Source organism: Scardinius erythrophthalmus (genome assembly GCF_964197995.2).
Source record: "Scardinius erythrophthalmus genome assembly, chromosome: 8".
NCBI lineage: Eukaryota > Metazoa > Chordata > Actinopteri > Cypriniformes > Leuciscidae > Scardinius > Scardinius erythrophthalmus.
The window spans coordinates 30,233,590-30,259,905 of record NC_138228.1 but is presented as its reverse complement, the minus strand read 5'-3'; the positions used below and the strand labels follow the sequence as shown (position 1 = coordinate 30,259,905).

The window sequence follows — 26,316 nt, the reverse complement described above, 5'->3', positions numbered from 1 at the left end:
ATTAAAAATATCTTTATTTGTTTCTAAAGATGAATAAAAGTCTTATGGGTTTAGAACGACATGAGGGTGAGTATGATGACAGAATTATTCATTTTGAATAAACTATCAATTTGAGTTTGTCTCATCTGGTCCTTCTCTTTCATATTTGGTTTTCTTTTTAGTTTTTCTTATCCATGTTATGTTTTCAGTGAAACTTACCGCTATCTGTATTAAATAACGTGTCCATGGCAGCAATCAAATTTTATAACGGCAAAACCTGGGTCGCTGTCGTGAAACACTTAATGGTTTCCCTTACCTAAGAGAACCGTTTAAGGGATTATATGCAACACCCTTAAATCATTCCCTTAGCTGAGGGGAAATCACACCTTAAGTCTCATACTTAAGGGAAAAACTTAAGGTGCTTTATGCATCCGGGCACAGGGCACTGAAGGGGCTGTGTTCCACTTGGGTTGCAATTAAGATCAGAAATAATCACAGCAGTATGTATTTATTAAACAGAACTGAAAACAACCAACCACAGTACACACGAAGTAGAATAGACAACTGAACAAAGGAAAATGAGGACTTAAATACACAGAGGTAAATGAGGAAACTAAATGAACAACAGGTGAACTTAATTAGTGATTAACTGGCACACACAAGGAAACTGGGGCTGTGTATGAAATCGCCCCCCATACCTTCATTCACTATTACCAACATATTCCACTAAGGGACTGTTCGTTTTTTATTTAAGGGGATACCGGAGGAATTTTGAGATCTATAGACAAAATAGACCCTCCCTTCGCCAGCAATACATTTTTCTATGACCCTCCAAAATGATTGTGAAAAAAGGTATGGCCCTTTTTTCACAATAATTTATTGATTACTTCTGTACTAGTTTGCACTTGGCAAATATGTTCAGATAGCCATTGTTTTTTTTTACAACCATGACAAACGACTTAACCTCTGCTTTCTCATCTTACACATCACACTCCACTGTTATGGTGGCCATTTCAGTAGATTTACTTACTAACATTGTTGTGGAAACACAATAAGCATGGAAACTAAAATATGGTAGTATCGTGTTACAGTGCACATTCTATCAGCTACAGTTCTGGCGCCTCAGTCCCAATACTGTAAAACTCAATGTACATTCATATCACGTTTATGCAGCGGTAGAGTTACACTCACAGGACACTGCACTTATTCACAAACACAAAAGTTAATTATTTGCTCGTGCTTTAAAGCTTTGCTGGGTAAACATTTCATTGGCGTTCTGTTTTGACATGATGCACTTTTTTCTGAGCACGTATGCCTGAAGCCAGTGTTGACAGATTGGGATGGTGATTTCCAGCCCAAAAGCTCACCAAAACCCGCCCAATCCATCAACCAAAATTTTACTGCAAAAATAATGTGATATAATTTTATTACCATGTCATTCAAGGTTGATAAGCACCATGTTGATCTCCTTAAAACAAAATAATGATGATAAAATAAAATAAAAATGTCAAGATGACTGATTTTATGGACTACATGCACACTTTAGTTTAGTTTTTTAACCAATTAGACTTTAAAATGTAGATGTTTGAAAACCGCGGAACTGACCCCAAACCAGCCCAAATTTTGTCCACTCGCCCAAACTCTTTTTTCCCCTCACAATCAAATTCAAAACCGCCCAATCTGGCAAAACTGTCCGAAGCGCACACGCATTGTTAAACAGCGCCAAACTGGATTTTTGTTGGGTCAGACCCATCTGCTAGCCATGGGGGGCCGAGACTGAGAGTGGTACATGGAAAAAATATGCACCAAACAAGCCACTTTGAAATTTTGTTGTTTTCATGAATACAAAAGTTGGGTGACCCTCCCCCTAGACTAAAAAAAAGTTGGATGACCCTCCCCTCAACAAAGAATAAAAAGACATGACCCTCCCCTATTTTCCTCCGGTGGTCCATTCCATAAATATCGAACGGTCCCTAATATAGTCCACTTGAAGGAGTGAATGAAAACGAGTGATTGAATTCTGACACTAATTGCACCTGAAGGGCTGTCGCTTTTGCATAGTTTGTGCTTGGCGTTTAATATTCAATGCGCAGTCCTTTCAGTTTCGGTTTTCAATCCGATCAAGTGTTTATATGTTCTCTCGATCGGATTAGAAAAGGAATAAACCACCCCTTTCAATCCGATCGAAATTTCATTCAGATAGAGCACAAACGAGGGCTTTTCAGTCCGATTGAGCCATCAATCTGATTACTAATGGATTATTTGGTTGCATGTAAATGTAGCCAGTGTAAATTATAACAAATTAGTTTTCTGAACATTAAATCATGTAAACGTATTCTAGTAGACAAAATTAAACAAAATTATGAACCTCTAAATGAAAATAATATGGGCCTAAAATGTAGGGTTACTTAACATATTCCCAGATTCTTAATAGAGAGAGAGAGAGGATAATAGAGAGAGGTATTTCACTATCTGTTCACAGGTCGACCTGTCTGCTGCCCAAAACAATTCCCCATAGTGAAGAACCTCACTCCGTTATCAAAGAACCCGGGATTATATTAAATAACTATGCTGATAAAAAATACGCTGAAAATGCTGAGATGAAAAGTCCTCAAAGCTACTCATAACATATTAGTGTTAAGTTTTTCCAGCCTGAAAAATGATGAAAGTAATGAAAAAGTAAAGAAAGTATTCACTATAAATCAATGAGTTCAATAAATCATTCAATGCTGATTCAGACTGTTGACACAGCACTTTAACTTTGACTTCGATTGCTGATCGATTGCTCTGAATCGCTGATCGATTGCTCCTGTCTGCCTCGCTGCCTGCTGTGAGTGTGTTTGTTTGCTTCGGTGCTGTAAGCTCCGTCTTAGCCTTTTATTTCTTTGTTTTGAACCATCATTTACTACCATATCTAGTTGTTTATACTACTACATTTTACCCAACATCTCAGATTAACCTGACATCGCTAGCTTCTGTTATTAGTACTACTAGCACAAAACGCTAGTAATTCGCTACCCTGTTAACGCGCCACACGTGCGCTCAGCTATTTTTATTTATTTATTTTTCTCTCGCGCGTCCGCGCCTTTGAGTTCATAAAAAGCTCAGGTGAGTAAGAATCAGTCAACAAACACGGTAAGTAATGTCTTGTCCTGTTATTGTCACCTGCACTTCATGTCACATGTTTAGCATAGCCTTCTCTGTCGGCAATATAGGATTTATATGTGATAAATGTAAGGAGACAGTTAGGTTGACAGAGAAGATTTCAGAATTAGAAACACGCATCCAAACTTTAACTGAGGATAGTAAGAGTGCTAGTGCTTTAGATGTTGTGGATACGCATAGCATAGTGAACACTTTACATGAGTCGGTTCCGGCTGAAGTAGAGCCTGTGCAGCCGGGCAAATGGGTGACAGTGAGGGATCGCTCTAGTCGCGGATCTAAAAACCACTCTTCCGTTCCGATTACCATAACAAATCGATTTGCCCCGCTCAGTGAAACACCCACTGAGAATGATTGTGCCCTAGTTATTGGCGATTCTATTACACGGAACGTGAAAATAGAGACACCAGCCACCATAGTCACATGTTTGCCGGGAGCCAGAGCGCCTGACATCAAAGCAAATTTAAAAGTGCTGGCTAATGCTAATCGTAAATTCTCTAAGATCATTATTCATGTCGGCACTAATGATGTTCGACTCCGCCAGTCGGAGATCACCAAAATTAATATTAAAGAGGTGTGTGAACTTGCAAGTACGATGTCAAGGACTGTAATTTGCTCTGGCCCCCTTCCTGTTCGCAGGAGTGATGAGATAGTTAGTAGATTGTGTTCGCTTAACGGTTGGCTGTCTAAGTGGTGTCCGCTTAATAATATAGAATTCATAGACAATTGGAAAAGTTTTTGGGGCAAACCTGACCTGTTGAAAAGAGATGGTATTCATCCCTCCTGGGATGGTGCTGCTCTTCTCTCTAGTAATATGGCTCATAGTCTTAAAGCTCAAACATGACAATCTGGGGCTCAGGTCAGGAAGCAGACAGACTGGCTTAACCGACTGTCTGCTAGCGGCCTCGCGTCACCAAGGTCAGATAAATCCCATCACATAGAGCCTCTTTCACCTAGCTATCATCATATAGAGACTGTGTCTGTTCCCCGAATTTGGAAATCCAAAAAACGTTTAAACCCAACTAAGGTTAAAAATTTAATTGATGTTCAACAAATAAAAAACAGCTATAATACAGATGAGCAAATGCTAAAGCTTGGGTTGCTGAATATTCGATCGCTTACTTCAAAAGCACTCATTGTTAATGATATGATTTCAGATAATAACCTAGATGTGCTGTGTTTGACAGAAACCTGGCTAAAACCAAACGATTACATTACTTTAAATGAATCAACCCCGCAAGATTACTGTTATAAACATGAGCCTCGTCTGAAACGCAAAGGGGGTGGTGTTGCTGTAATTTATAGTAATAGTTTCAAAACCACTAAGAAATCAAGTTTTAAATATAATTCTTTTGAAGCATTGGTGCTTAATGTAAAAATATATAGTGTAAACGATAAATCACGTTTGAGATTTGTGCTGGCTACTGTATACAGGCCACCAGGGCACCATACAGACTTTATCAAAGAATTTGCGGACTTTCTATCAGAATTAATATTGACTGCAGATAAAGTACTAATTGTTGGTGATTTTAATATACACATCGATAATGAAAAAGATGCATTGGGATTGGCATTTAAAGACATTGTAAATTCAATTGGAGTTAGACAACACGTGTCAGGACCTACTCATCGTCGTAATCATACTCTAGATCTAATATTATCACACGGAATAGATGTTGATGCGGTTGAAATTCTGCAGCAGAGCGATGACATCTCAGATCATTACCTAGTCTCGTGTAATTTGCATTTAGCCAAGGCTGCAAAGCCGACTCTGTGTTTCAAATATGTGAGACCTATCACTTCTGCTACTAAAGATTGCTTTATTAATAATCTTCCTGATCAGTTTCATCATCTCAGCATCCCAGATAGCTTAGAAGAACTAGATATTACAACAGAAACGTTTAACTCTCTTTTCCAGCACTTTAGACACAGTTGCTCCGTTGCGCTTAAAGAAGATTAAAGAAAATAGTCCAACGCCGTGGTACAACGAGCACACTCGGGCCCTTAAGAGAGCAGCCAGAAAAATGGAGCGCAACTGGAAGAAAACAAAACTAGAGGTATTTCGCATTTCATGGAAGGAGAGCTCAATTACTTACAGAGAGGCTTTAAAAGCTGCTAGATCTGCTTATTTTTCAACCCTATTAGAAGAAAATAAACATAATCCTAGGTATTTATTTGAAACGGTGGCTAAACTAACGAAAAATAAAGCTTCAAGCCCAGAAGTTTCCAAGCAACACAGCAGTAATGATTTTATGAACTTCTTCACTTATAAGATTGATAATATCAGGGACAAAATTATAACTATGCAACCGTCTACTACAGTATTGCATCAGGCAGTGCATTGTAGTCTCCCAGAGGAAAAATTTGATTCATTCGTTGCTATAGGAGAGGAAGAATTTACTAAACTCATTAAATCATCTAAATCGACAACATGTATGTTAGATTTTACGCTAATTTTAGTGTCTGTGTTTATCCCAAGGTTTTCCTGCAGCCTGCTGGATCCAGGCCGTATCCAGATCTGACGAAGGACCTTCGCCTGGACCGATGACAACGCAGTGCTGAAGTGCCAACTAGTCTCTCCCTATGGAGGATCCCTCTACCACTATACAGATAAGGCGTTGTCGGGAAAATTCGTTTCGCGTTCCTACCCTAAAGCAACAAAATAAAATAAAATTCTTTATCAAAATTTATAAGGAAAGACAAGTACTTTGTTTAGGCTTGGCTTGTAGGGAATTCCAAACCTGCGTATTTTCAAACGCACATAACTATAGAATCCATTCTAAATGCGCATGTGAACGCCATCAGTGTTTCTCACAGGTTCGCGTTTAAAGTCTGTGTAGAGGGAATGGTGTCGTCTTAGCGGCCCCTAATTTAATAACAAATGATCGTTGCGACGGAAGCAAATCAATCAAAACTAACTTTAGATGGAAAATAACTTAACTCTGCTATAAAGCCAAAACAATATCTGTTACCTTAAATTATACGCTTATCTCTGTAAAGCTGCTTGGAAACAATCTACATTGTTAAAAGCGCTATATAAATGAAGATGACTTGACTTGACTCACTGTCTTCAGTATACACTAATAAATTAATTTGAGCTTTCCATTGCCATTTTTTTGATTTTGAGTCCTGAAAATGTGCATGCCCATTTTAGGCAGCATACTAGCTATACTACTGCCATACTAGCTATTAGCATCTGCTCTAGAGTTTTGTTTTATGTAAAACATGACAGGGAACTAGGCATGAACATAAACAGTTGACGCATTATTCCAGCCCTATTAAAAATAGACCCCTTAATTGATTCACGCATTATTTAACAATTCCTGTAATACCTAGGTAATTTACTCACACCACATCTAATGGTTTCCTCACGTGTTGTTGATAGCAAGACAACAGTAAAATTATGAAAGCACCACCGCATAACAGAGTGCTGGCTCATACAAGCTCTTCCTTATTTTTTCTCTAAATGTAAATTGACTGAACAGCTATTCCATAAAATATGGCAGATTATTGGACAACAGCAACAGAAAAGATACTTGAAAATTAACTGATATCAATTATGAGCTAATAGTCTTAAAGGAGTCTTAAAGGGGTCAAACATGGATTTTTGTATTTTTATATGTTCCTTATTAGTTTAGTTTTAAGTTTAAATAAATGTGGGAAATATGTCAAAGTGATCTGAAACTCACCCCCGGGAAACATGATTAAAGCGTTTTGCAGGAGCACATTGGATTTCTGCTTTAGTTGTTGGTTCTCCACAGGTGAAATGTCTTCCTGTTGGCTCAGGTGATAGTAGGAAAGAGCCACAGAAAAGGAAAAGTTTGGCAGCTGGGACAGATTTCGATGGACCTGAAACAGCAGAAGTACAGAGAAAGTCAATGTAAAAAGTACCATAGTGTGAAGAGTCTATTATTTAGGAACAGAGGACAACTATTCACCAAAAAGGAATTTCTGTGGTGTGAGAAAGATATTTCAGTAACTGGCCAGAGATTAAAACCTACAAATAAATACAGTGGATTTAAAGTTCTACACACCCTTGTTAAAATGCAGCTGTTTTAAATGCAAAAATGAATCCAAGATAATTAATGTCAGATCTTTTTCTAATAAAAAAGAAGAATAAAAAAGACTTAACCTGATTCCACAAGAGTTCACACCCCATATGAGTCTATCAACTTGGCACATCTTGATTTGTCTAAAATGCTACTTGAGTCCTGGCTGAACCAAGTGGTGAGTGTGGACTTATTGTGTTATATTAGTGACATGTCAAATGTATGTGTAATTTCTATACTATAGATTTATACAAAGACATAAATGTGTATACATAATTACATGACATGTCAAAAATGTATTATACATACATATTTGTATGGGCTAGATATATATGATTCAAATGGTTTCGGTACGGTTCAGTATGTGCTCTGTTCATGAGACAAAGGACTACAGTCAAGTAAAAATAAAGAAAATAAGAACAAATAATCAAAGTACAAAGAATAGCACAAATAAATACAATAGAGCAAAGATACAAATAAAATAACAGTGCTTCTCAGGTAGGTCTAAAAGCTGGTTTATACTTCTACATCAGACTTACACCGTAGCCTCTATGCTTTAGGCTATGCGTCGGTTTTCATTTATACTTCTGCGGTTTTCATATATACTTCTACGTTGTCTGTGTCGACGTGCAATTACACATGCATAGAGATCACAGCGCTTGCGGTCCACGTAGAATTGACACTGACAGTGCACCCTGCATCAGGCTACGCCATAGGCTACGTGTGCTACACAGCCTACAGTACGATGTAGGTTCGACGCAGAAGTAAAATCAGCCTTAAGTTTTCAGGTACAGAAATTGAATAATCAAATGTAAAATAACACTTCATATAATCTTTACTGTATAAATTAAATTAAGATTAATATATTAATAGATTATATATAACAGATATTTAGTTACAAAAGTTACTCAGTCAAGAGTAGCGAGTGATTTCTTTGTCTTTTGTTGTTTGAAAAACATTAAAAACAGACAGCAGCAGGAATATTAAGCTGCTGTCACTTTAGGACTTAATGCACAGATCCAACATACTGATACTGTACACATGCGTTGTATTTCTCGACTGTTTACACTCACTTAAGACATAACCTAGTATGTTTGCTAGTATAATCGCCAAGACAGGCATGTTGACTACCAGTATTTGAATGTTGAGCCACAGCTCATTGGCCGCTGATGCAACAGCAACCAATAAGCTGCGCTATGTAGATAATGATGTGATCGTTTGAGAGAAATTGAGTAAAGGACCTATCAGCCTGCACCATCTAGAGTTTCATGACAGAATTTGGTATTTCTTTTTTTACGTATTTAGCTTTTGGATTAATTATTAATGTCTGGAATGAATTTTATTGTACTAAAGTATGAATTATAAGGCATTTGAAAAGCATGCATTACGTTTTTTTTTTCTTACCTTTAACTGTAAAAGCTTCTAAATGTATTCAGCCAATACAGACTTTCTTTTTCATTATTGTCCATGTTGCTGCTGCAGGTCTATTAGTATGCATTTACACTACAAGACGTAATACACATCTATTTTGACATAGGCTTGTCAGATGTTTTTTCCCATCCGTTACTAAGGTCACTCATGGCCAATCATAGCAATGACACATGCAACAATTTAGCGGGTTCACTCCCGTAATTAAATGTGTGTCACATGCCTGTCCTGTCTTGTGCTGCACATGGGTGTTTTGTTATTTTGGGCCATGTGCTCGTGTCTATTGTCTAGCCCCTCCCATCTTGTTATCTGATCATTGGTTAATTTGTTCCACCTGTTCCCTCTTGATTTGTTCCCTTTATAAGTCCCCTCTTGTTTGCAGTCTGTGTTGGTTCGTTGTCTTATGTTTCCTGTTCCCTTTGATTCCCTAGTAAGTTCATGTTCTGTTTTCGGTTGTTATATTTGTTAGTTGTGTTTTCCCCCTCGTGGGTTTTGTTTTGTGTTTAGCCTTTCTGTTATTAATAAATTCATATTCTCTGCACTTGAGTCCTCGCACCTTTTGTATTTCCCCATTCCGTGACAGAACGAACCAACCAATTGAGGACTCAGCAGAGGAGCTCACTCATCCAGCAGCATGTCCGACAGTGTCTCTTCCCCAGCCACCGAGCGGGAGAGAGGACAGTCTTTTTTGGGAACCCGGTTGGTCATATTTCGCGGGACCCGTGGAGGCCGCAGTAGAGGAGGTGGTCGAGAGGAGTCCCGACACCACTCTCCACTCTGGCCCCTCTTCGACCCTGGGTTGGTGATGTCCAGCCCAGGGTCCCATTCGCCACTGGTTCCGTTCAGCCCAGAGCCCCATTCGCCGCTGATTCCGCCTAGCTCAGAACCTGCACATTGCCATCGGAGACAGAGGAGGAGAAGGAAGACCTCCTCCGTGTCTGTTCCGGTGGTCCCTGTGCCGGTGGTCCCAGTGCCGGTGGTCCCAGTGCCGGTGATCCAGAGTCCGGTAGCTCCAAAACACAGGAGGAGGAGAAAGGCTCCCTCCGTAACTGTTCACGTCACGTCTGCCCAGCCAGAGACTGTTCATGTCACGTCTGCACAGCCAGAGACTGTTCACGTCCAGCCAGAGACTGTTCACGTCACGTCTGCCCAGCCAGAGACTGTTCACGTCACATCTGCCCAGCCAGAGCCTGTTCACGTCACGTTTGCCGAGCCTGTGTCACCGGACAAGATGGCCGCCGCAGAGCCTGTGTCCCCTGACAAGACGCCTGCTGAGACGTTGTTGGATTATTTTTCGACGCTAGTCAAGATCCTAGATATTCCCAGGAATGTTCACGTCACGTCTGCCGAGCCTGTGTCTTCCGTCAAGATGGCCGCAGTTGAGCCTGTTCATGTCACGCCTGCCGAGCCTGTGTCTTCGGACAAGATGGCTGCCGCCGAGACTGTTCACGTCACGTCTGCCGAGCCTGTGTCTTCGGACAAGATGGTCACCGCCGAGTCTGTGTTTTCGGACAGAATGGCCGCCGCCGAGCCTGTTCACGTCACGCCTGCCGAGCCTGTGTCTTCGGACAAGATGGCCGTCGCCGAGCCTGTTCACGTCACACCTGCCGAGCCTGTGTCTTCGGACAAGATGGCCACCACCGAGCCTGTTCACGTCACGCCTGCTGAGCCTGTGTCTTCGGACAAGAGGGCCGCCGCCGAGAGTGTTCAGGTCACGTTTGCCGAGCCTGTGTCCCCTGACAAGATGGCCGCTGTCGAGCCTGTGTCTGTTCCTGAGCCGGTGGTGTCTGTTCCTGAGCCGGTGGTGTCTGTTCCTGTTCCTGAGCCGGTGGTGTCTGTTCCTGTTCCTGAGCCGGTGGGGTCGGTTCCTGTTCCTGAGCCGGTGGTGTCTGTTCCTGTTCCTGAGCCGGAGCCAGTGGTGTCTGTTCCTGTTTCTGAGCCGGAGCCAGTAGTGTCTGTTCCTGAGCCGGAGCCAGTGTCTGTTCCTGAGCCGGAGCCAGTGTCTGTTCCTGAGCCGGAGCCAGTGTCTGTTCCTGAGCCGGAGCCAGTGTCTGTTCCTGAGCCGGAGCCAGTGTCTGTTCCTGAGCCGGAGCCAGTGTCTGTTCCTGAGCCGGAGCCAGTGTCTGTTCCTGAGCCGGAGCCAGTGTCTGTTCCTGAGCCGGAGCCAGTGTCTGTTCCTGAGCCTGTTCCTGAGCCGGAGCCTGTTCCTGAGCCGGAGCCAGTGATTGTTCCTGTGTCTGTTCCTGAGCCTGTGTCTGTTCCTGAGCCTGTGTCTGTTCCTGAGCCTGTGTCTGTTCCTGAGCCGGAGCTGGTGTCTGTTCCTGAGCCGGAGCCTGTTCCTGAGCCGGAGCCAGTGATTGTTCCTGTGTCTGTTCCTGAGCCTGTGTCTGTTCCTGAGCCTGTGTCTGTTCCTGAGCCGGAGCTGGTGTCTGTTCCTGAGCCGGAGCCGGTGTCTGTTCCTGAGCCGGAGCCAGTGTCTGTTCCTGAGCCGGAGCCAGTGTCTGTTCCTGAACCTGAGCCAGTGTCTGTTCCTGAACCTGAGCCGGTGGTGTCTGTTCCTGAGCCCGTGGTGTCTGTTCCTGAACCTGAGCCGGTGGTGTCTGTTCCTGAACCTGAGCCCGTGGTGTCTGTTCCTGAACCTGAGCCGGTGGTGTCTGTTCCTGTTCCTGAGCCGATGGTGTCTGTTCCTGTTCCTGAGCCGGTGGTGTCTGTTCCTGTTCCTGAGCCGGTGGTGTCTGTTCCTGAGCTGGTGGGGTCTGTTCCAGTTCCTGAGCCGGTAGTGTCGGTTCCAGTTCCTGAGCTGGGGTCTGTTCCAGTTCCTGAGCCGGTGTCTGTTCCAGTGCCATGGCCGCCCGAGGGGTCGTCTCCACCGTGGCCGCCCGAGGGGTCGTCTCCGCCGTGGCCGCCCGAGGGAAAGTCTCCACCCTGGCCGCCCGATGAACTGCCCGCTCCGTCCTGGCCGCCTGAGGGAGAGTCTCCGCCCTGGCCGCCCGATAAACTGTCATCTCCGTTCTGGCCGCCAGATAGACTGTCTGCTCCGCCCTGGCCGCCCGTTGGACTGTCAGCTCCGCCCTGGCCGCCCGGTGGACTGTCTCCACCCTGGTCTGTCCCTCCCGTCCCTCCCTGGTCTGTCCCTCCCGTCCCGCCCTGGTCTGTCCCTCCCGTCCCGCCCTGGTCTGTCCCTCCCGTCCCGCCCTGGTCTGTCCCTCCCTTCCCGCCCTGGTCTGTCCCTCCCGTCCCGCCCTGGTCTGATGGAGCGTCTGGTAGCCGCTCCGTAGGGAGGGGGTAATGTCACATGCCTGTCCTGTCTTGTGCTGCACATGGGTGTTTTGTTATTTTGGGCCATGTGCTCGTGTCTATTGTCTAGCCCCTCCCATCTTGTTATCTGATCATTGGTTAATTTGTTCCACCTGTTCCCTCTTGATTTGTTCCCTTTATAAGTCCCCTCTTGTTTGCAGTCTGTGTTGGTTCGTTGTCTTATGTTTCCTGTTCCCTTTGATTCCCTAGTAAGTTCATGTTCTGTTTTCGGTTGTTATATTTGTTAGTTGTGTTTTCCCCCTCGTGGGTTTTGTTTTGTGTTTAGCCTTTCTGTTATTAATAAATTCATATTCTCTGCACTTGAGTCCTCGCACCTTTTGTATTTCCCCATTCCGTGACAATGTGTTTGTCACTCCTGAAACTCTGCAGTATACTAGCCTGGGTTTCCCCATGCTGCCTTGAGCGCAGCGCAATTTTATGCACGCTGCTAGGCAGCCTGGATACCATGGACCAGATTTTCGCATCATCGAGGGGACCAATCACAGAACGGGGAGGGAGCAGCAAGACGATGACGACGTCTATGCGACACACCGAAGCAGTTTGTTTATATCTATGGATCCAACATGGCAGCAGATGCGAAGTTACCTTTCGATGCAGCCTTAGATAGTGTTCTAAGTAGTTTAGAACTCAAGTTTATTTCGTCTTCTTCCTCGTAGAATTTCTGTCGCTCTACATACGTCATCTGGTATAATTGAAATGATTGGCTATGAGCTACGTACAGGCGCATTTGATAGACATTCGTAGCACCCAATAAACGGCTCTGGGCATTCGTAAACCACGCCTCAAATACGAGAAAATTAACATGTGGTTCCCAGACCACGTCTCAATGAGAAAGAGGTCTGACGTTAGCCAGGCTAGCAGTATACATGGATGTTAGTCCTCTTAGAAGCATGTCAAACTGCACCTTTCTTCAAGGTGCGAATGGATTATATATGGAAAGCAGGCAAAGAGCACTCCCTTTATAGCACAACTTGCTGAGCTCACTCACGGGAAAACTCCTGTTATAATTAATGAATCTGCACAACAAATCTCCAATTTACATTGTGTCTATGCTTTGTTATTAAGAGAGAATTTGCGAGTGTGTAGAACTCAGTCAGTAAAATTGTGCTAAACAAAAATTCATTAAGTGTTTTAAAGGGATATTGAGCGGATTCTAAAGTAAACACCTCTGACTGACCATTGATTTCAACAGTCATTCCTGTTATTGGCTATAAAACTTGATGCTGCAAAAAATGTGGTAAACAGAAGCCTTTGTAATTAGAAACCAGAGCGCACACACACAAATACGCACAGGAGCGAAAAAAGTCCAGAATTAAGTTGGTATTACTAGTACTGTAAAAAGCACCCCCAGCCCCCTGATTTATTCTGCATTCAAAACAAGTTTGCATCCCTGATTTGATGAAAAACTTATCGACTTGACGAGTAAGGTTGAGTACTTTACCTCCCATTCCTCATAGAGACGGATGAGGGTGGTGTACTCGCGACAGCGCAGGCACAGGAAGTCAAAGAGCAGCAGCATGCAGAGAGGGTCATTATCTGGATCCAGACTGAAAGCATAATTAACAAATCTAAAAAAAATGATCTGTCAATGTTTAACACAAAACATCTGGCTGGCTGAATGTGACGATACCATGATACAGCGATGGTGTCAGATAGTATTACCACAGTCTCAGCACCTTTTCAGACATTCTAGTTTTCATTTTAAAATGTTGGGAAACAGCTGTCATTTTAATACAATTCCATATTTATTGAGGCATTGTGAACTAGCCTTTACATGCTAAGGTACTTCAAAAATATCTTGGAATTACTATGGTACACATGGTGGTATCATGGTTCAGTATAAGGAGTGTATGAAGAAATACTATGAGATTATAATTAATTATAAGTAGTACACTCTACAACAATATTGATTTTTTTTATGGCTAATAACGAGCAATGGATGATATAAGATATCACACCATTCAATTTAAAGATAGTAAAAACACATGCATTAATTACAATTGCTGATATTTACTTTACAAAATATGGATAATATTAGAAATGTATCATTTGAAAATGAATATACATTTTTTTATTTTTTATTTGAACATGATAAAAAAAATATCTGTAAAATAAACAGATTTATACTTTACTTGGCAACTTAACATCTGTAGAATTTAACAGATGTATTGTTTTAGGACTCTGGCTAATGGATTGTGTATTATGAATGTGACCAGCAGCCATATCACCCTGTAGCCCAAGACTGGTTGCCCACTGAAGCTAAGCAGGGCTGAGCCTGGTTAGTACCTGGATGGGAGACCTCCTGAGAAAAACCAGGTTGCTGCTGGAAGAGGTGTTAGTGAGGCCAGCAGGGGGTGCTCACCCTGTGGTCTGTGTGGGTCCTAACGCCCCAGTGTAGTGACGGGGACACTATACTGTCAAAGAGCACCGTCCTTCGGATGAGACGTAAAACCGAGGTCCTGACTCTCTGTGGTCATTAAAAATCCCATGGCATTTCTCGTAAAGAGTAGGGGTGTAACCCCGGTGTCCTGGCCACATTCCACACATTGGCCCTTACCAATCATGGGCTCCTAATAATCCCCTTACATTGAATTGGCTCCATCACTCTCTCTCCTCTCTCCACCTATAGCTGGTGTGTGGTGAGCGCACTGGCGCCGTTGTTCTGTGGCTGCCGTCGCATCATCCAAGTGGATGCTGCACACTGGTGGTGGTTGAGGAGAGACCCCTGATATGATTGTAAAGCGCTTTGGGTGTACAGTAGTACATATGAAAGCGCTATATAAATGCCTCATTCTATTCTATTCTATTCTATAAGTTAATAATATTATTCTAATGTGGTCTGATACCTCAGAATCAGTTTGCAGTACTCTAGGGCTGTGCGAGGACAACCTCTCTTCTCCAGAAATATTACATGCTTGAACAGCACCAAATAAAAAGCCCTGCGGATACAGAAAAGAGTGAGAGAGATTTAGTCAAATGTTATGGTTTCTCTTCATTGTGCTCTAAGGTCCTTTAAAGAAAACCATGACAATACAGCATCCAAAAAACAATGATAAATGGTAATACCATTCAATGTTCAATTAAATTTTTTCACACAGCCTTTGGTCTCACCTGTTCTCTGGTCTGCGATAGTCCAGTCGACATATGCCAGACGTCAGGCTGAACACAGGGTGGAATGAACACTCAAAACTATATAAAGCCCTTTCTGCAGAGATTAATAAAACAAACAAATGCTGCATTTATCTGTCCATTTTAAAAACATTAGCATACATTTCTAGCTTATGTCAGAAATAATTTATTTCAACATCAATTTATATCAATAAAATATTTATTATAGCATGAAAAACAGTGTATTTTCCGTGTCTCAGAGCAGCTCGGTTCACAGTAAAGCCTGTTTCACACAAACTCTTAAACTCTATACTCACGAGTTTGAGTGTTATGTCAGTGAGTGTTATGATGACCATCTTTCCAAACTAAAAAATATGTAAATAGTAAATATGTAAATATGACTTTTAGTGAGGTTTTATTGTAGTAATTTTGGTATGATTTACTTGGACTGATGGTTGTAATGGGGAATGGTTGAATGAATGAATTAATAGTTGTATTTGAGTGACTAATTACATTTTATATTGTATATTTTGTATTGTAATTCACCTGCTCGGGGACTGCAGATGGAAACTAGCTCAAGCTAAATCTGGTGCAAAGCATCTTTAATTAATGTTTTTTTGCACATTGTCCCTGTTGAAATAAATAAATAAACAAACAAACAAACTTGTAATGAGAATCATTTATAAAATACCTTAGTCAGGGTAGCTTAGATTTTTGACAAGAATGAAAACGAGGCTGTGAGGAGCAGAAGTACAGCGCATTAAAGTGGATTGTACTATTTTGTAAATAAAAGCCTAAATTCAATCTGTTCATCATATAAAGCGATCGCGTCTCTTCTGAAAATTTGGACTAAACCACTCAAATCATATGGATTAGTTTTACGATCTCTTTATGAACTATTTAATGCATCAAAGTGGTAGTCACGTAGCTGTCAATGGAGAAACAGAAAGCTCTCAGATTTCATCAAAAGTTAGGAGCCACTATTGCTCTTGTGCATTAGGTTTAAAAACAGGTATGTAGTAGAAAAAGATAGAGAAAGCATGGTTCTGTTTCATAGGTTCACTCTATGCTGCATAGCCGTCGCTATGGGAATACCTTCGATGTGACGAATGTCTGAAGCCCTTATACCATCACGCCATTGACTGGCAGCCTGTCTGACTGTTGTCTCTGTGTTTGTATGTGTTGCGCTCTGGGCTTTTTTCAACCCCTGCTGTCCCAGTTGCCGAGGCACCGCACGAGCTGGACGCTTGGGGTGACTGCGATGAGCCTGAGTGTATGGAGTGAGCGAATGGAATTTCCCTTTCTCACTCTCTTGCTCTCTTCCCGGATCACATGCGTTCAACAAACGAGTGCTTCCTGAATCTGGCGGTTCATTCAAATCTGATTCCCGCTCTGGAAGCTCGTAAATCAATTCTTTCTTCTGCCGACCAGATGATGCATGCTCCACAGCGGCCTTGGACTCTGAGGAGCTCGTAGACGATTTGTATGGTGCTCCGAGTGAACACAAGAGATGCACTTCTCTATCCTGTAACGAGATATTGGATGTGGTGACATGCGCTGTAGATAACCTAGGAGTTTTAATGGGCGAGCTGACAGATATTGCCCTTTTGCTCTTTCTCTCCCCTGGATCAAGTGTTTCTCGTGCTTATTAAACAGCGCGAGAAGCATTAATGCAGGCATGTGCATTTGATTTGGCGCTTACGTTTCCAACTCTTGTCTCATGTGACTGCTTTAAGGTGCAGACTCTTCACGCTACCAAACATTTGTCTGCCCAAATAATTACTATTTCTTTCAGCTCCGCTGCTGCATTGAGCTGGAAATAACAAGTGGACGAGTTCACGTTGTGGTGCTTTATTGTCTTAAATATTAATACTTAGTATTTTGGTCACACGTCACCTAAGGTGAGTGTGAGAGTGTCAGATTATTCCTTCCTATATTATGGGGCACCAACCAAGGATATCCATTTATGAGAGATTGTTGACTGAATTAGAATTATATAAATTGGAGGAAGTTCCTCATCTAACCAATTTGAAGGATTTATGAGATATCGTCAACATCTAGAGCCTCTTGCTGTATTATCAACACAAGAAAGACACAAGTGTAATAAAAGGATTTTATTAACAAAAGAATAGACACGAGTAACTAGTGTTGTCAATGTACCGGTATTTCGGTACCAAGTCGGTACTGAAAATGTGACGATACCAGGATTTCTGTAGTACTGGGTATAATCGGTACCAACTAATAGGCAGCTGCTTTAAGTTGCTTCTGTGTTTTTATCTAAGCGCTGGGCTCCAGACTAACTTTTTTACTAGGAGCACTGTCTGTAGGCGATATATTCCACGATATATATAGTGTCTGTGTATATTAAACTGCAAAAAGACTATTTAAATATTAACCCTGCATGTTCTGCTTGTCTCTGTGTGAATGAATGGCGCAGACGTGCGGTTTCATTTACCTCACACACACACACACACTGAAGCACGAGCATGTAGCCTTTAATGCTTATATGTATTATTTACTTATGATTACCGTCATAAATAAAGTCACTGAATTGAATTTAATATTTTTTTCAAATAGTTAAATAAAATAGAAAAATAGTTCCAACAGATTTTGCTGTGGTACCGAAATTGGTACCGAGAACCGTAAAATTTTAATGGTATCGGTACCGACTACTGGAATTTTGGTATCATGACATCCCTACGAGTAACTAACAACTACTGGATGGAAGTGCAAAAAAAGATTGATAAATTCAAGTGACTGAGTTGGATGTTACTATGGCAGTTACAACTTATATTATGAAAAGATAAACAGTAGTTCCTCTGGAAGTAATAAGGTGAACCTCATTCTAAAATCAACAAATAAATCGAGACATTATTTGTTATTAACTGACATCAGCTATGCAAAATCTAATGTAAATTATTTCATCATATACTGACAACATACACTAATGCCAAGGTCTCTGGAAAGAGGTTTGGTAAAGTGATCTTTGAGACATGCTGAATCCGAGAGGCGACGTCTTCCACTTGCTCAGCTGGGGTGCATTGCAGTGGGAAGAAAGGAGTTGGAATCCGTTTCACAGCCTTGAACATTAAATTAATTGAACGTTAAACTCCTGGAGCACAGAGGAGGTCCTTATTCTGGAACATGCAGATGAAGGAGCCTTGAAGTTGAAGATTCTAATGTTTTTGCAGACGATCCTTATAATCTGGAACATGCAGTTGGAGGATCCTTAAAGAGAAGATTCTGAAGTTTGTGCAAAAGATCTTGAAAGTGCTAAGCTTGTGGTCATAGTTGCTGTTTTCAAACTCCCCAAATTCACTTTTTGCTGAACTTCTTTGTTTCTCTTGTTAGAGCTTCAGAGTCTTGAGATAGAAACTTCACAGCTCCATAGAGTTGCACTTAGAGCGTAGAACATCTTGGAACTGCAAACTTGAACCAGAACAACTCTGGTCTCTGAGGAAACCTTTTTAACCTCTCCTGAGAAGGAGGGATTTGTAAATTGGCGGCTTTCAGATTCAACGTTTGATTGGCTGATGCTGTCAGAGGTGGCCAACGTTTCTCTGGCATGAGGTTCATTTGCATAGCTTAAAGTTCATGTTTGGAACAATGTCTTTAAGGTTTTTCCTATGCATAATTCACTTTTCAAATCAATTCCAGATTAACCTAGACATTGTGCTGAAAAAATAAAGACTACACATCATTGGGTAATATTGAACTTTTACCCATGCATTCATGTATACCTTAATAGGCAAGTTTGTTTATTTTGCATGTACACAAACAACACTCATTAAAGGTGCTCTAAGCGATGTTGGGTGACGTCAGTTCTTGTTGACGTTCGAAGTATTGTCAAAACAAAACTGAGACTAGCTCGACCCTCCCTCCTCCTCATCCTGTCCCGTAGCATTCGCAGCATTTTGTGCCATTGTAAGTTGTAATATGTTTCTTTTGTGTATATATCCAATAAATCTCATATAGTATGCGTTTGGTTGAGTTAATGAACGGATGCAGTAAAGCACTTCACTGTACCGGTGATAATCTTTAGCTTTAGCATGCGCAGCTCAAACAGTCATGCACATAAATAACTATGATTGGGACTGTCATATTTCATGACATTATAATGAGAACACTATTGTAATAAAACGTTGTGAATTCTCTGGGTTTAGTTGCCGTTTCAGCCCGTTGTTGTGGGAATAGCACGTCCAGAACAGGGGTTTCACATTCTGACCAGTAGAGTCAAGTTAGCTTGTGCATTCGCGTCATGTTGTGCAGATATAAGCCGTAATATTTTGTTTATGTAATATAAATATCTGATTAATCTCATATAGGATGCATTTCTTTGAGTTAAATAACCCGCTAGAAAAGTTCTTCAGTTTCCTGGTGCTCATTCTCTTCAGCTTCAGTGAGCGCGCTCAAACAGTGATGCAAAACATTAAAAGCTATGATTGGGACTGTCATATAGCCTACGTATCATCATAATCGTATACACATTATTCAGCGTGTGCAGCTCAAACAGCAATGATGTCATTTGAAACAGTAGGCCCAATATTAAAGATGATGACTATTACTGTAATATTAAAAATGTTGATAAAAAAAAAAATTGAAACATTATTAATAACTAGCACTTTTTTGTTCTCGTATTGTCATCAACAATGTGGTTGGATTAAAATAATTTCCTTATTGTCCGTGCGGAGGCTATTTCATTTTATTTATCCATGGCACATGCATTTTGTTTCTTTATATGCAGCCCAATGTTACCCAATGACTTGTTTGCATTATTTAGGTAATTCATTTCATTTTAAAGGGATGGTTGATTATGATTTCACTTTTCTAACTTTAGTTAGTGTGTAATATTGCTGTTTGAGCATAAACAACATCTGCAAAGTTACAATGCTCAAAGTTCAAAGCAAAGGGAGATATTTTCATTTACAGAAATCACTTTTTAAGGACTACAAAAACTGATAGGGACTACACGAGTTTCCTCCCGGGTTAGTGACATCACAAACCCCAAAATTGACAAACCCTGCCTCGCAACAAAGGGCTCTATATGGCTCTGCTAAGAACAAGCTAAGAACAAGCTGCTGAAGCTCCGCTCTCTGTGCTGGGAAGAGCAACTAATTTGCATTAAAAGAACCCACACACAAAACAACGCATTTTGCTCACCCTCAAAAAAGACAATTTTAACAAGCTGTAAAAAAAAAAAAAATTCTGTGGGGTTTTTTTTAGCAAAAATTTCACATACACACTCTGGGGACATCAGAGACTTATTTTACATCTTGTAAAAAGGGGCATTACACCACCCCTTTAATTATTTAAAAAAAAAATTGTTAGGCAATAGACTTTTTTGTAACACTTTACAACAAGGTCTCATTTGTTAGTGCAACTAACATGAACTAACAGAGAACAATAACCTTTGTTAATGTTAGTTGTTAAAATATTTGTGTTTATGTTAGTTCACAGAGCAATCAACTAATGTTAACAGATGCAACTTTGGATTTTAAAAATGTCTTAAATGTTGATATTGACATTAAGATTAATAAATGCTGAAGAAGTATTGTTCATACATTGTTGGGTCATGTTAACTAATGCTAACAAAATTAAACAAATTTTTTTTTTTAATAAAGGAAGTTGGCCATAGGAGTGTAAAATTATTATTAAAATAATGAAAATCTTACACAGTGTGGGAATCCAGATTTATTAAAATGTTTAATTTAGGTTTACATTGAATTTAGCATGTTAAGGTTAGGTATAAATTATGATTATCAGAGTTTTCTAGCAAACGACTCGGTTAGGTATAAATTATGATTATCAGAGTTTTCTAGCAAACGACTCTGGTCAGTCCTGTTTTACTGAAACTCTTGGAGTTTGTGTTTTAGCAAGAAAGTCCAGCCAGTCCTGTACTCGGGTCTCAGTGTTTGAATAGATATGCTGAGTGGATTAGGGTGGGCAATGCTCTGTCTAAAACCGGTTCCTAAACCTGTCTTTTTCGGTTCCTGCCCCTAAATGTATATAAACTGTAAGAGAACATTTCATGTCAGACTTGGTGACTGCAGCTAACGACAGCTCGTGTTCTCAATAAAGAATCCTGCTGAAGAAACAACCAAGTCTCCTGGTCTTTTGATTCTAAGTTCACAACAACTTGGTGCCGTGAACCCGGATGGAGAAAAAGGAAACTCAAAGAACTTCAAGCTTAAAGACCTGAATCCAGATTGAAACAGCAAGCTCAACAAAAGATCTGCTTTCCAGACTGCATCTTTTGGAATCCAGAGCGAAACTTCCAGCTAAACAAAGATTACCAGACTGAATCTTTCCAGCTTCCTCCAGATTGAAACTTCAAGCTCAAAGATCTCAAAGTCTGACTGAGTTCCAGAATCTTCCTTTACAACCAAGGGTTGGTGAGTTTCACTCCTCCATTCAAAGAACGGCTACAGACCAGTATATGTGTTTATCCTCTGTGCCGTTCAGAGAAGAGTTAACAGACAGCTGCAGGGTTTTGTTAACTAAGTTATCCTTTAAAAAAAGTTTTTTTTTTAGAGATGAAAGATACCCTCTGCCCGTCAGGGAAGATTAACATTACAGGTTAATATTGTGTATCCTTTGCTTTAGGCAGAGAAGAATTAGCTTTACGTGCTAGTTATTTTGGTTTATCCTCTGTTTTTTTTTGTAGGCAGGGAGGTTAAGTGTGAAGTGTTGGTCATTTGGAAAGTTAACAATAGTTAAGCTGTGTTAACAAGTGTACCCTCTATTGTAGACAGTAGAGAGAAGTTTTAATGTTTTGTGGGAACAGAAATTCACAAAATGTTTAGGAAAAGTAGTAGACAGATTACACCTTTTTGGACAGATAGTGAATTCAAGTCTTTGTTATCAGAGCACATGGACTCCATCGTGACTGAGCCAGTCAGATTCAATTTAACAAAGAAATTTGGCATTGATCCAGAGAAAGTGTGGTCAATTGAAGATTGCAAGAAAGTGTTGGGTGCATGTATCAGGAAGAAAAATCTGAAAGGCATCATCTGTTGTCACCGAGAATTTAGCTTATCCATTGCACAAGAACAAGCTTGTTGTATTGCTACGTTAAACGATCAGAACAAACAATTGCAGACTCACATGTCCTGTCTCAAGACAAAGGTGGGCCATGACAAAGCCTCAACCAAATGTGATTTAGAAGACCAACAGTCAGATGAAAGCTATACTGATTTACAGTCTTTTGATAGTATAGAGGACAATGTCAATGCAGATGTAAATGCAGTTGAAGTGTGCGTAGCTAGACAAAAGCCTCAGGGAAAAGGTGTTGATACAGTTCCATTTGCAACCCCCATATTGCAGCCACAAGCAGTCAAAACATCTTTACGTCCGAAAGATATTGAGAGAATTGCTGAAAGTTTGCCATCAGTGCAAAGAAATTTTTCTGAGTTTAGGAGAGCATTGTTCAGTAAAATGCATCTTTACGACATGTCGTTGCCGGAAGTTACACAGCTGATGTCACAAATTCTAACTGAATCTGAATTCAACAATTTTGAGTCTGCTGTTACTTCCGAACTGCAACATGTCAGTAAAGGCAATTTGAGAGAAGGTGTTTTGAAAATTTTAAAGAACATTGTTGGACCGAACGTGGACTGGTGAAAAATTACCAATTGTGTACAAGAGAAAAAAGAAACTGTTTGTGAGTACACAGAACGATTCTGTCAGACCGCTGCCGTTTACAGCGGAATTGCCGACACTCCAGAGAAAGTGTTAGGTCATAACGGTCCTCTAGTTCGCGCATGGTCCGATGGTCTTTTGTCAGAACATAGAAATGCATTGCCTTTCTTAGATCTTACATGGTCAAATAGAACCCTGCAAGACAACTTGGACAGTTTAGCTATGTGGGAAAGAGACTCTGATGTCAAGGCAAGAGTAAAAATTGCAGCAGCATCCTTTAAGGTTAACTCAGAGAAGCAAAAGAAACGCAAAAGCCCTAGAGAAGCCAGTTGTTCTTACTGTGGCAAGCACGGACATTTTGGAAATGAGTGTAGGAAAAGCAAAAAGAATTTTAAAGATGTAAATAAGGTTACTCAGCTTCTGCTTAGCCTGCTTGATATTCTGAAGCAGCCCCTCCCCTCCTCGTTAAACTCGTTGGGCAACGTGATACGGTGTTAACCATTTAGGCTGTGATTGCTTAATCTCCCCAGTAACTCACAACAAAGATGAAAGACTTATTGACTGTCACAGCCTTTGTTTGGGGGACATTCAGTATACTCACAGCCTTAAAATGTTATACCACAGAAATATTCCAGTCAGACCCCCATGCTCTATATCAGTGGTTCTCAATCCTGGTCCTGGGGACCCACAACTCTGCACATTTTATATGTCTCCTTTATCTGACACACCCAGTTCAGTTCAGAGCTCTTTCCTAACGAGATGATGATCTGAATCAGGTGTGTTAAATGAGGGAGATATACAAACTGTGCAGAGCTGTGGGTCCCCAGGACCAGGATTGAGAACCACTGCTCTATATGATGTCTATCAAGACTGATGTTTCACTGGAGAATGGAAATGTGCCAATTTTCTCACACACAGTACAGTTGTTTCCCCTACAGGGATAGGATAGGACACATGGACCAGTGAGGAGCCCAGGAAGAACTGGAAGCAACAGGCTTTCGGGGGCCAACCCTGTGGTGAAGATTCCCTTATAGGCCCTTCCCAACCATAGTCCATCCTCACCTCACTGTTCCTTTTAGGTGTCTCATGAATTAAAACATAGGGAAAGAAGGAACCACAATTAGCAGACTTAGACTAAACCGAGGATACAACCCTAATGTTTGTAGTCTTTACAATGAATACTGGTCTGTTGCAGTTGTTCTTTGTTTGTTTGTTTTTAACCATATGCACTGACCTACACACCCGCATATGAAGAACCAACCTCCAGAAAACAACTAGACCAACTGCAGAGACTACAACCAACACAGAAGAAAAAAAATACACAACGCAGACTCACCTACGGGAACTTCAGTCATCCCTCATCATGATCAAGATTGTCGTACTACTACTAACCATCATGGACATCGCACAAAGTGTGGACCCCAGAAACATCTTCTTAGAGCTGATGAATATGTCCTTGTTTGCTGGAAAGAACGTTTGCATGCCACATGCACCTTCAGTAGGAGCCGGAATCCCATGGGTTGCACCCCCTATCTCTGTCTACAGCATCCTACCCAGCCAATTCAACGGCAGGTGCACCCTGGTTTATGTTCTACCAGCTATCAGAGAAAATACACACTCCACCCCAAGCTCTCCACAGCTACAAAATTCAGCTCCTTCTATCAACAAAGATGGCTGCATTCCAGGACTCACTTGTGTTCAAACGTGGTGGTCAAGAACTCTTGGAACATTAATCCTTTCGTATGGTGTACCTGAGTGATGCACCCGGTTAATGGATCCAACAGAGAATTTGAACAAAATCCAACAAGACATACTTGATTTTTCAACAAAATTACACCAGATGACTGAAGAAAATTCTTCATGGTTCGGAAACTTGATAGGTAAACCCTGGCTGTGGATTAAAGAAATAGCAATGCTGCTGTTATTTCTCCTACTGGCATTCTACGTATGCTTCCACAGTATCAAGTGTTTCATTCAACAAATGACTCACGCCTCGCACAAGAAAATGACTGGTCCAACCATAAAAGAATATTACCCGTAAGAACTTCACGGACCCTAATTGCATGTTTTGTTTCTGTGTCAGCATGCAATTACAGATGAACAACACAGAACTTGCTATGTGCCTGTAACTTACACAAGTTACAAGAATTAACTTTTAAGTGTATAAATTTGTATTTTGTGAGAGTTTTTTTAGACTCTCAAAGGGGCAAGTGTGGGAATCCAGATTTATTAAAATGTTTAATTTAGGTTTACATTGAATTTAGCATGTTAAGGTTAGGTATAAATTATGATTATCAGAGTTTTCTAGCAAACGACTCTGGTCAGTCCTGTTTTACTGAAACTCTTGGAGTTTGTGTTTTAGCAAGAAAGTCCAGCCAGTCCTGTACTCGGGTCTCAGTGTTTGAATAGATATGCTGAGTGGATTAGGGTGGGCAATGCTCTGTCTAAAACCAGTTCCTAAACCTGTCTTTTTCGGTTCCTGCCCCTAAATGTATATAAACTGTAAGAGAACATTTCATGTCAGACTTGGTGACTGCAGCTAACGACAGCTCGTGTTCTCAATAAAGAATCCTGCTGAAGAAACAACCAAGTCTCCTGGTCTTTCGATTCTAAGTTCACAACAACTTTCTTCAGCAGGATTCTTTATTGAGAACACGAGCTGTCGTTAGCTGCAGTCACCAAGTCTCCTGGTCTTTCGATTCTAAGTTCACAACAACAGGTTCAAACTAGGTTACTGTATTGTATAAATCTGATTTATGTTCAAGTGTTTGGGACATGGCTTTTAATGGTGAGCCTTTTGTTTTTGTAATCAGGCTAATCAAAGTATATCAAAATTTGAATTTAGATATATCGGCTATCGGCTTTCAAATGTAAAGAATTATCGGTATCGGCCAAAATTTTCATATTGGTGCATCCCTAAAGTATATGCAGTTCTTTAAATAGATATGAAGAAGATTTGCTCCATTTTACATAGAAAATCCATCCTTTGTGTTTGGTGAGTGAGACACTGTCGCCATTCACACCTTGGTCTCAGGACTGAGGGACTGGGATAAACAATGGGCAAATGGTGATCGGATCAGTCTTATCAATGACATACTAATGTCATCATTCTTCCCTTCCACAGATGGTATCTGGCAATTGTCTTTGCAGGCTTATCTACTAGCCCACCTAGTTCCTTGTTTGTGGAACTTCTTTAGGAGGTGTAATTTTAGGGCGTTTTCACACCTGAAAGTCCGCACCAAGGTCCGAACCAAAGGTCATGTTTTGATACATTGTATACATTTGGTTAGTTTTGGTTTGGTTTCACATTGCAATTATGCGAGCGCACTAAAGAACTTTACATTACGTACTTGCGTCCTGTCGTCATCATCTATATGGGCTGCATCTTGACATTGATTGGTTTGTAAACGGACGTGCGTCTGACATCAGCGGGTAACTTTGACAATAATGAATTAACAGAAGCATATCGTGGCCACTATACTTTTATTTATTATGACATTACTCCCTCTCCCTGCAGCACCAACTATAGGCTACTCGAGGCTAGTTCAAATTCGCCAAATGAACGTCCTCGTTGTGCAAAACATTTTATCGTCGCCGGCAGGACGCAGGACAAGGTGTGTGTGTGTGTGTGTGT

General features: G+C 41.0%; 1 protein-coding gene across 1 annotated transcript in view; it reads right to left on the bottom strand.

The window, feature by feature from the left end:
• The window catches only part of tcf25 (TCF25 ribosome quality control complex subunit), a 154,723-nt gene that overhangs the window by 46,787 nt on the left and 81,620 nt on the right, over window positions 1–26,316 (bottom strand). Inside the window, exons 9-12 of the mRNA XM_081371802.1 lie at window positions 15,048–15,141; window positions 14,783–14,875; window positions 13,378–13,483; window positions 6,831–6,990 (exon numbers count right to left, since the gene is read on the bottom strand). Coding sequence (XP_081227928.1) covers window positions 6,831–6,990; window positions 13,378–13,483; window positions 14,783–14,875; window positions 15,048–15,141 — 453 coding nt within the window. The remainder of the gene's footprint in view (window positions 1–6,830; window positions 6,991–13,377; window positions 13,484–14,782; window positions 14,876–15,047; window positions 15,142–26,316) is intronic.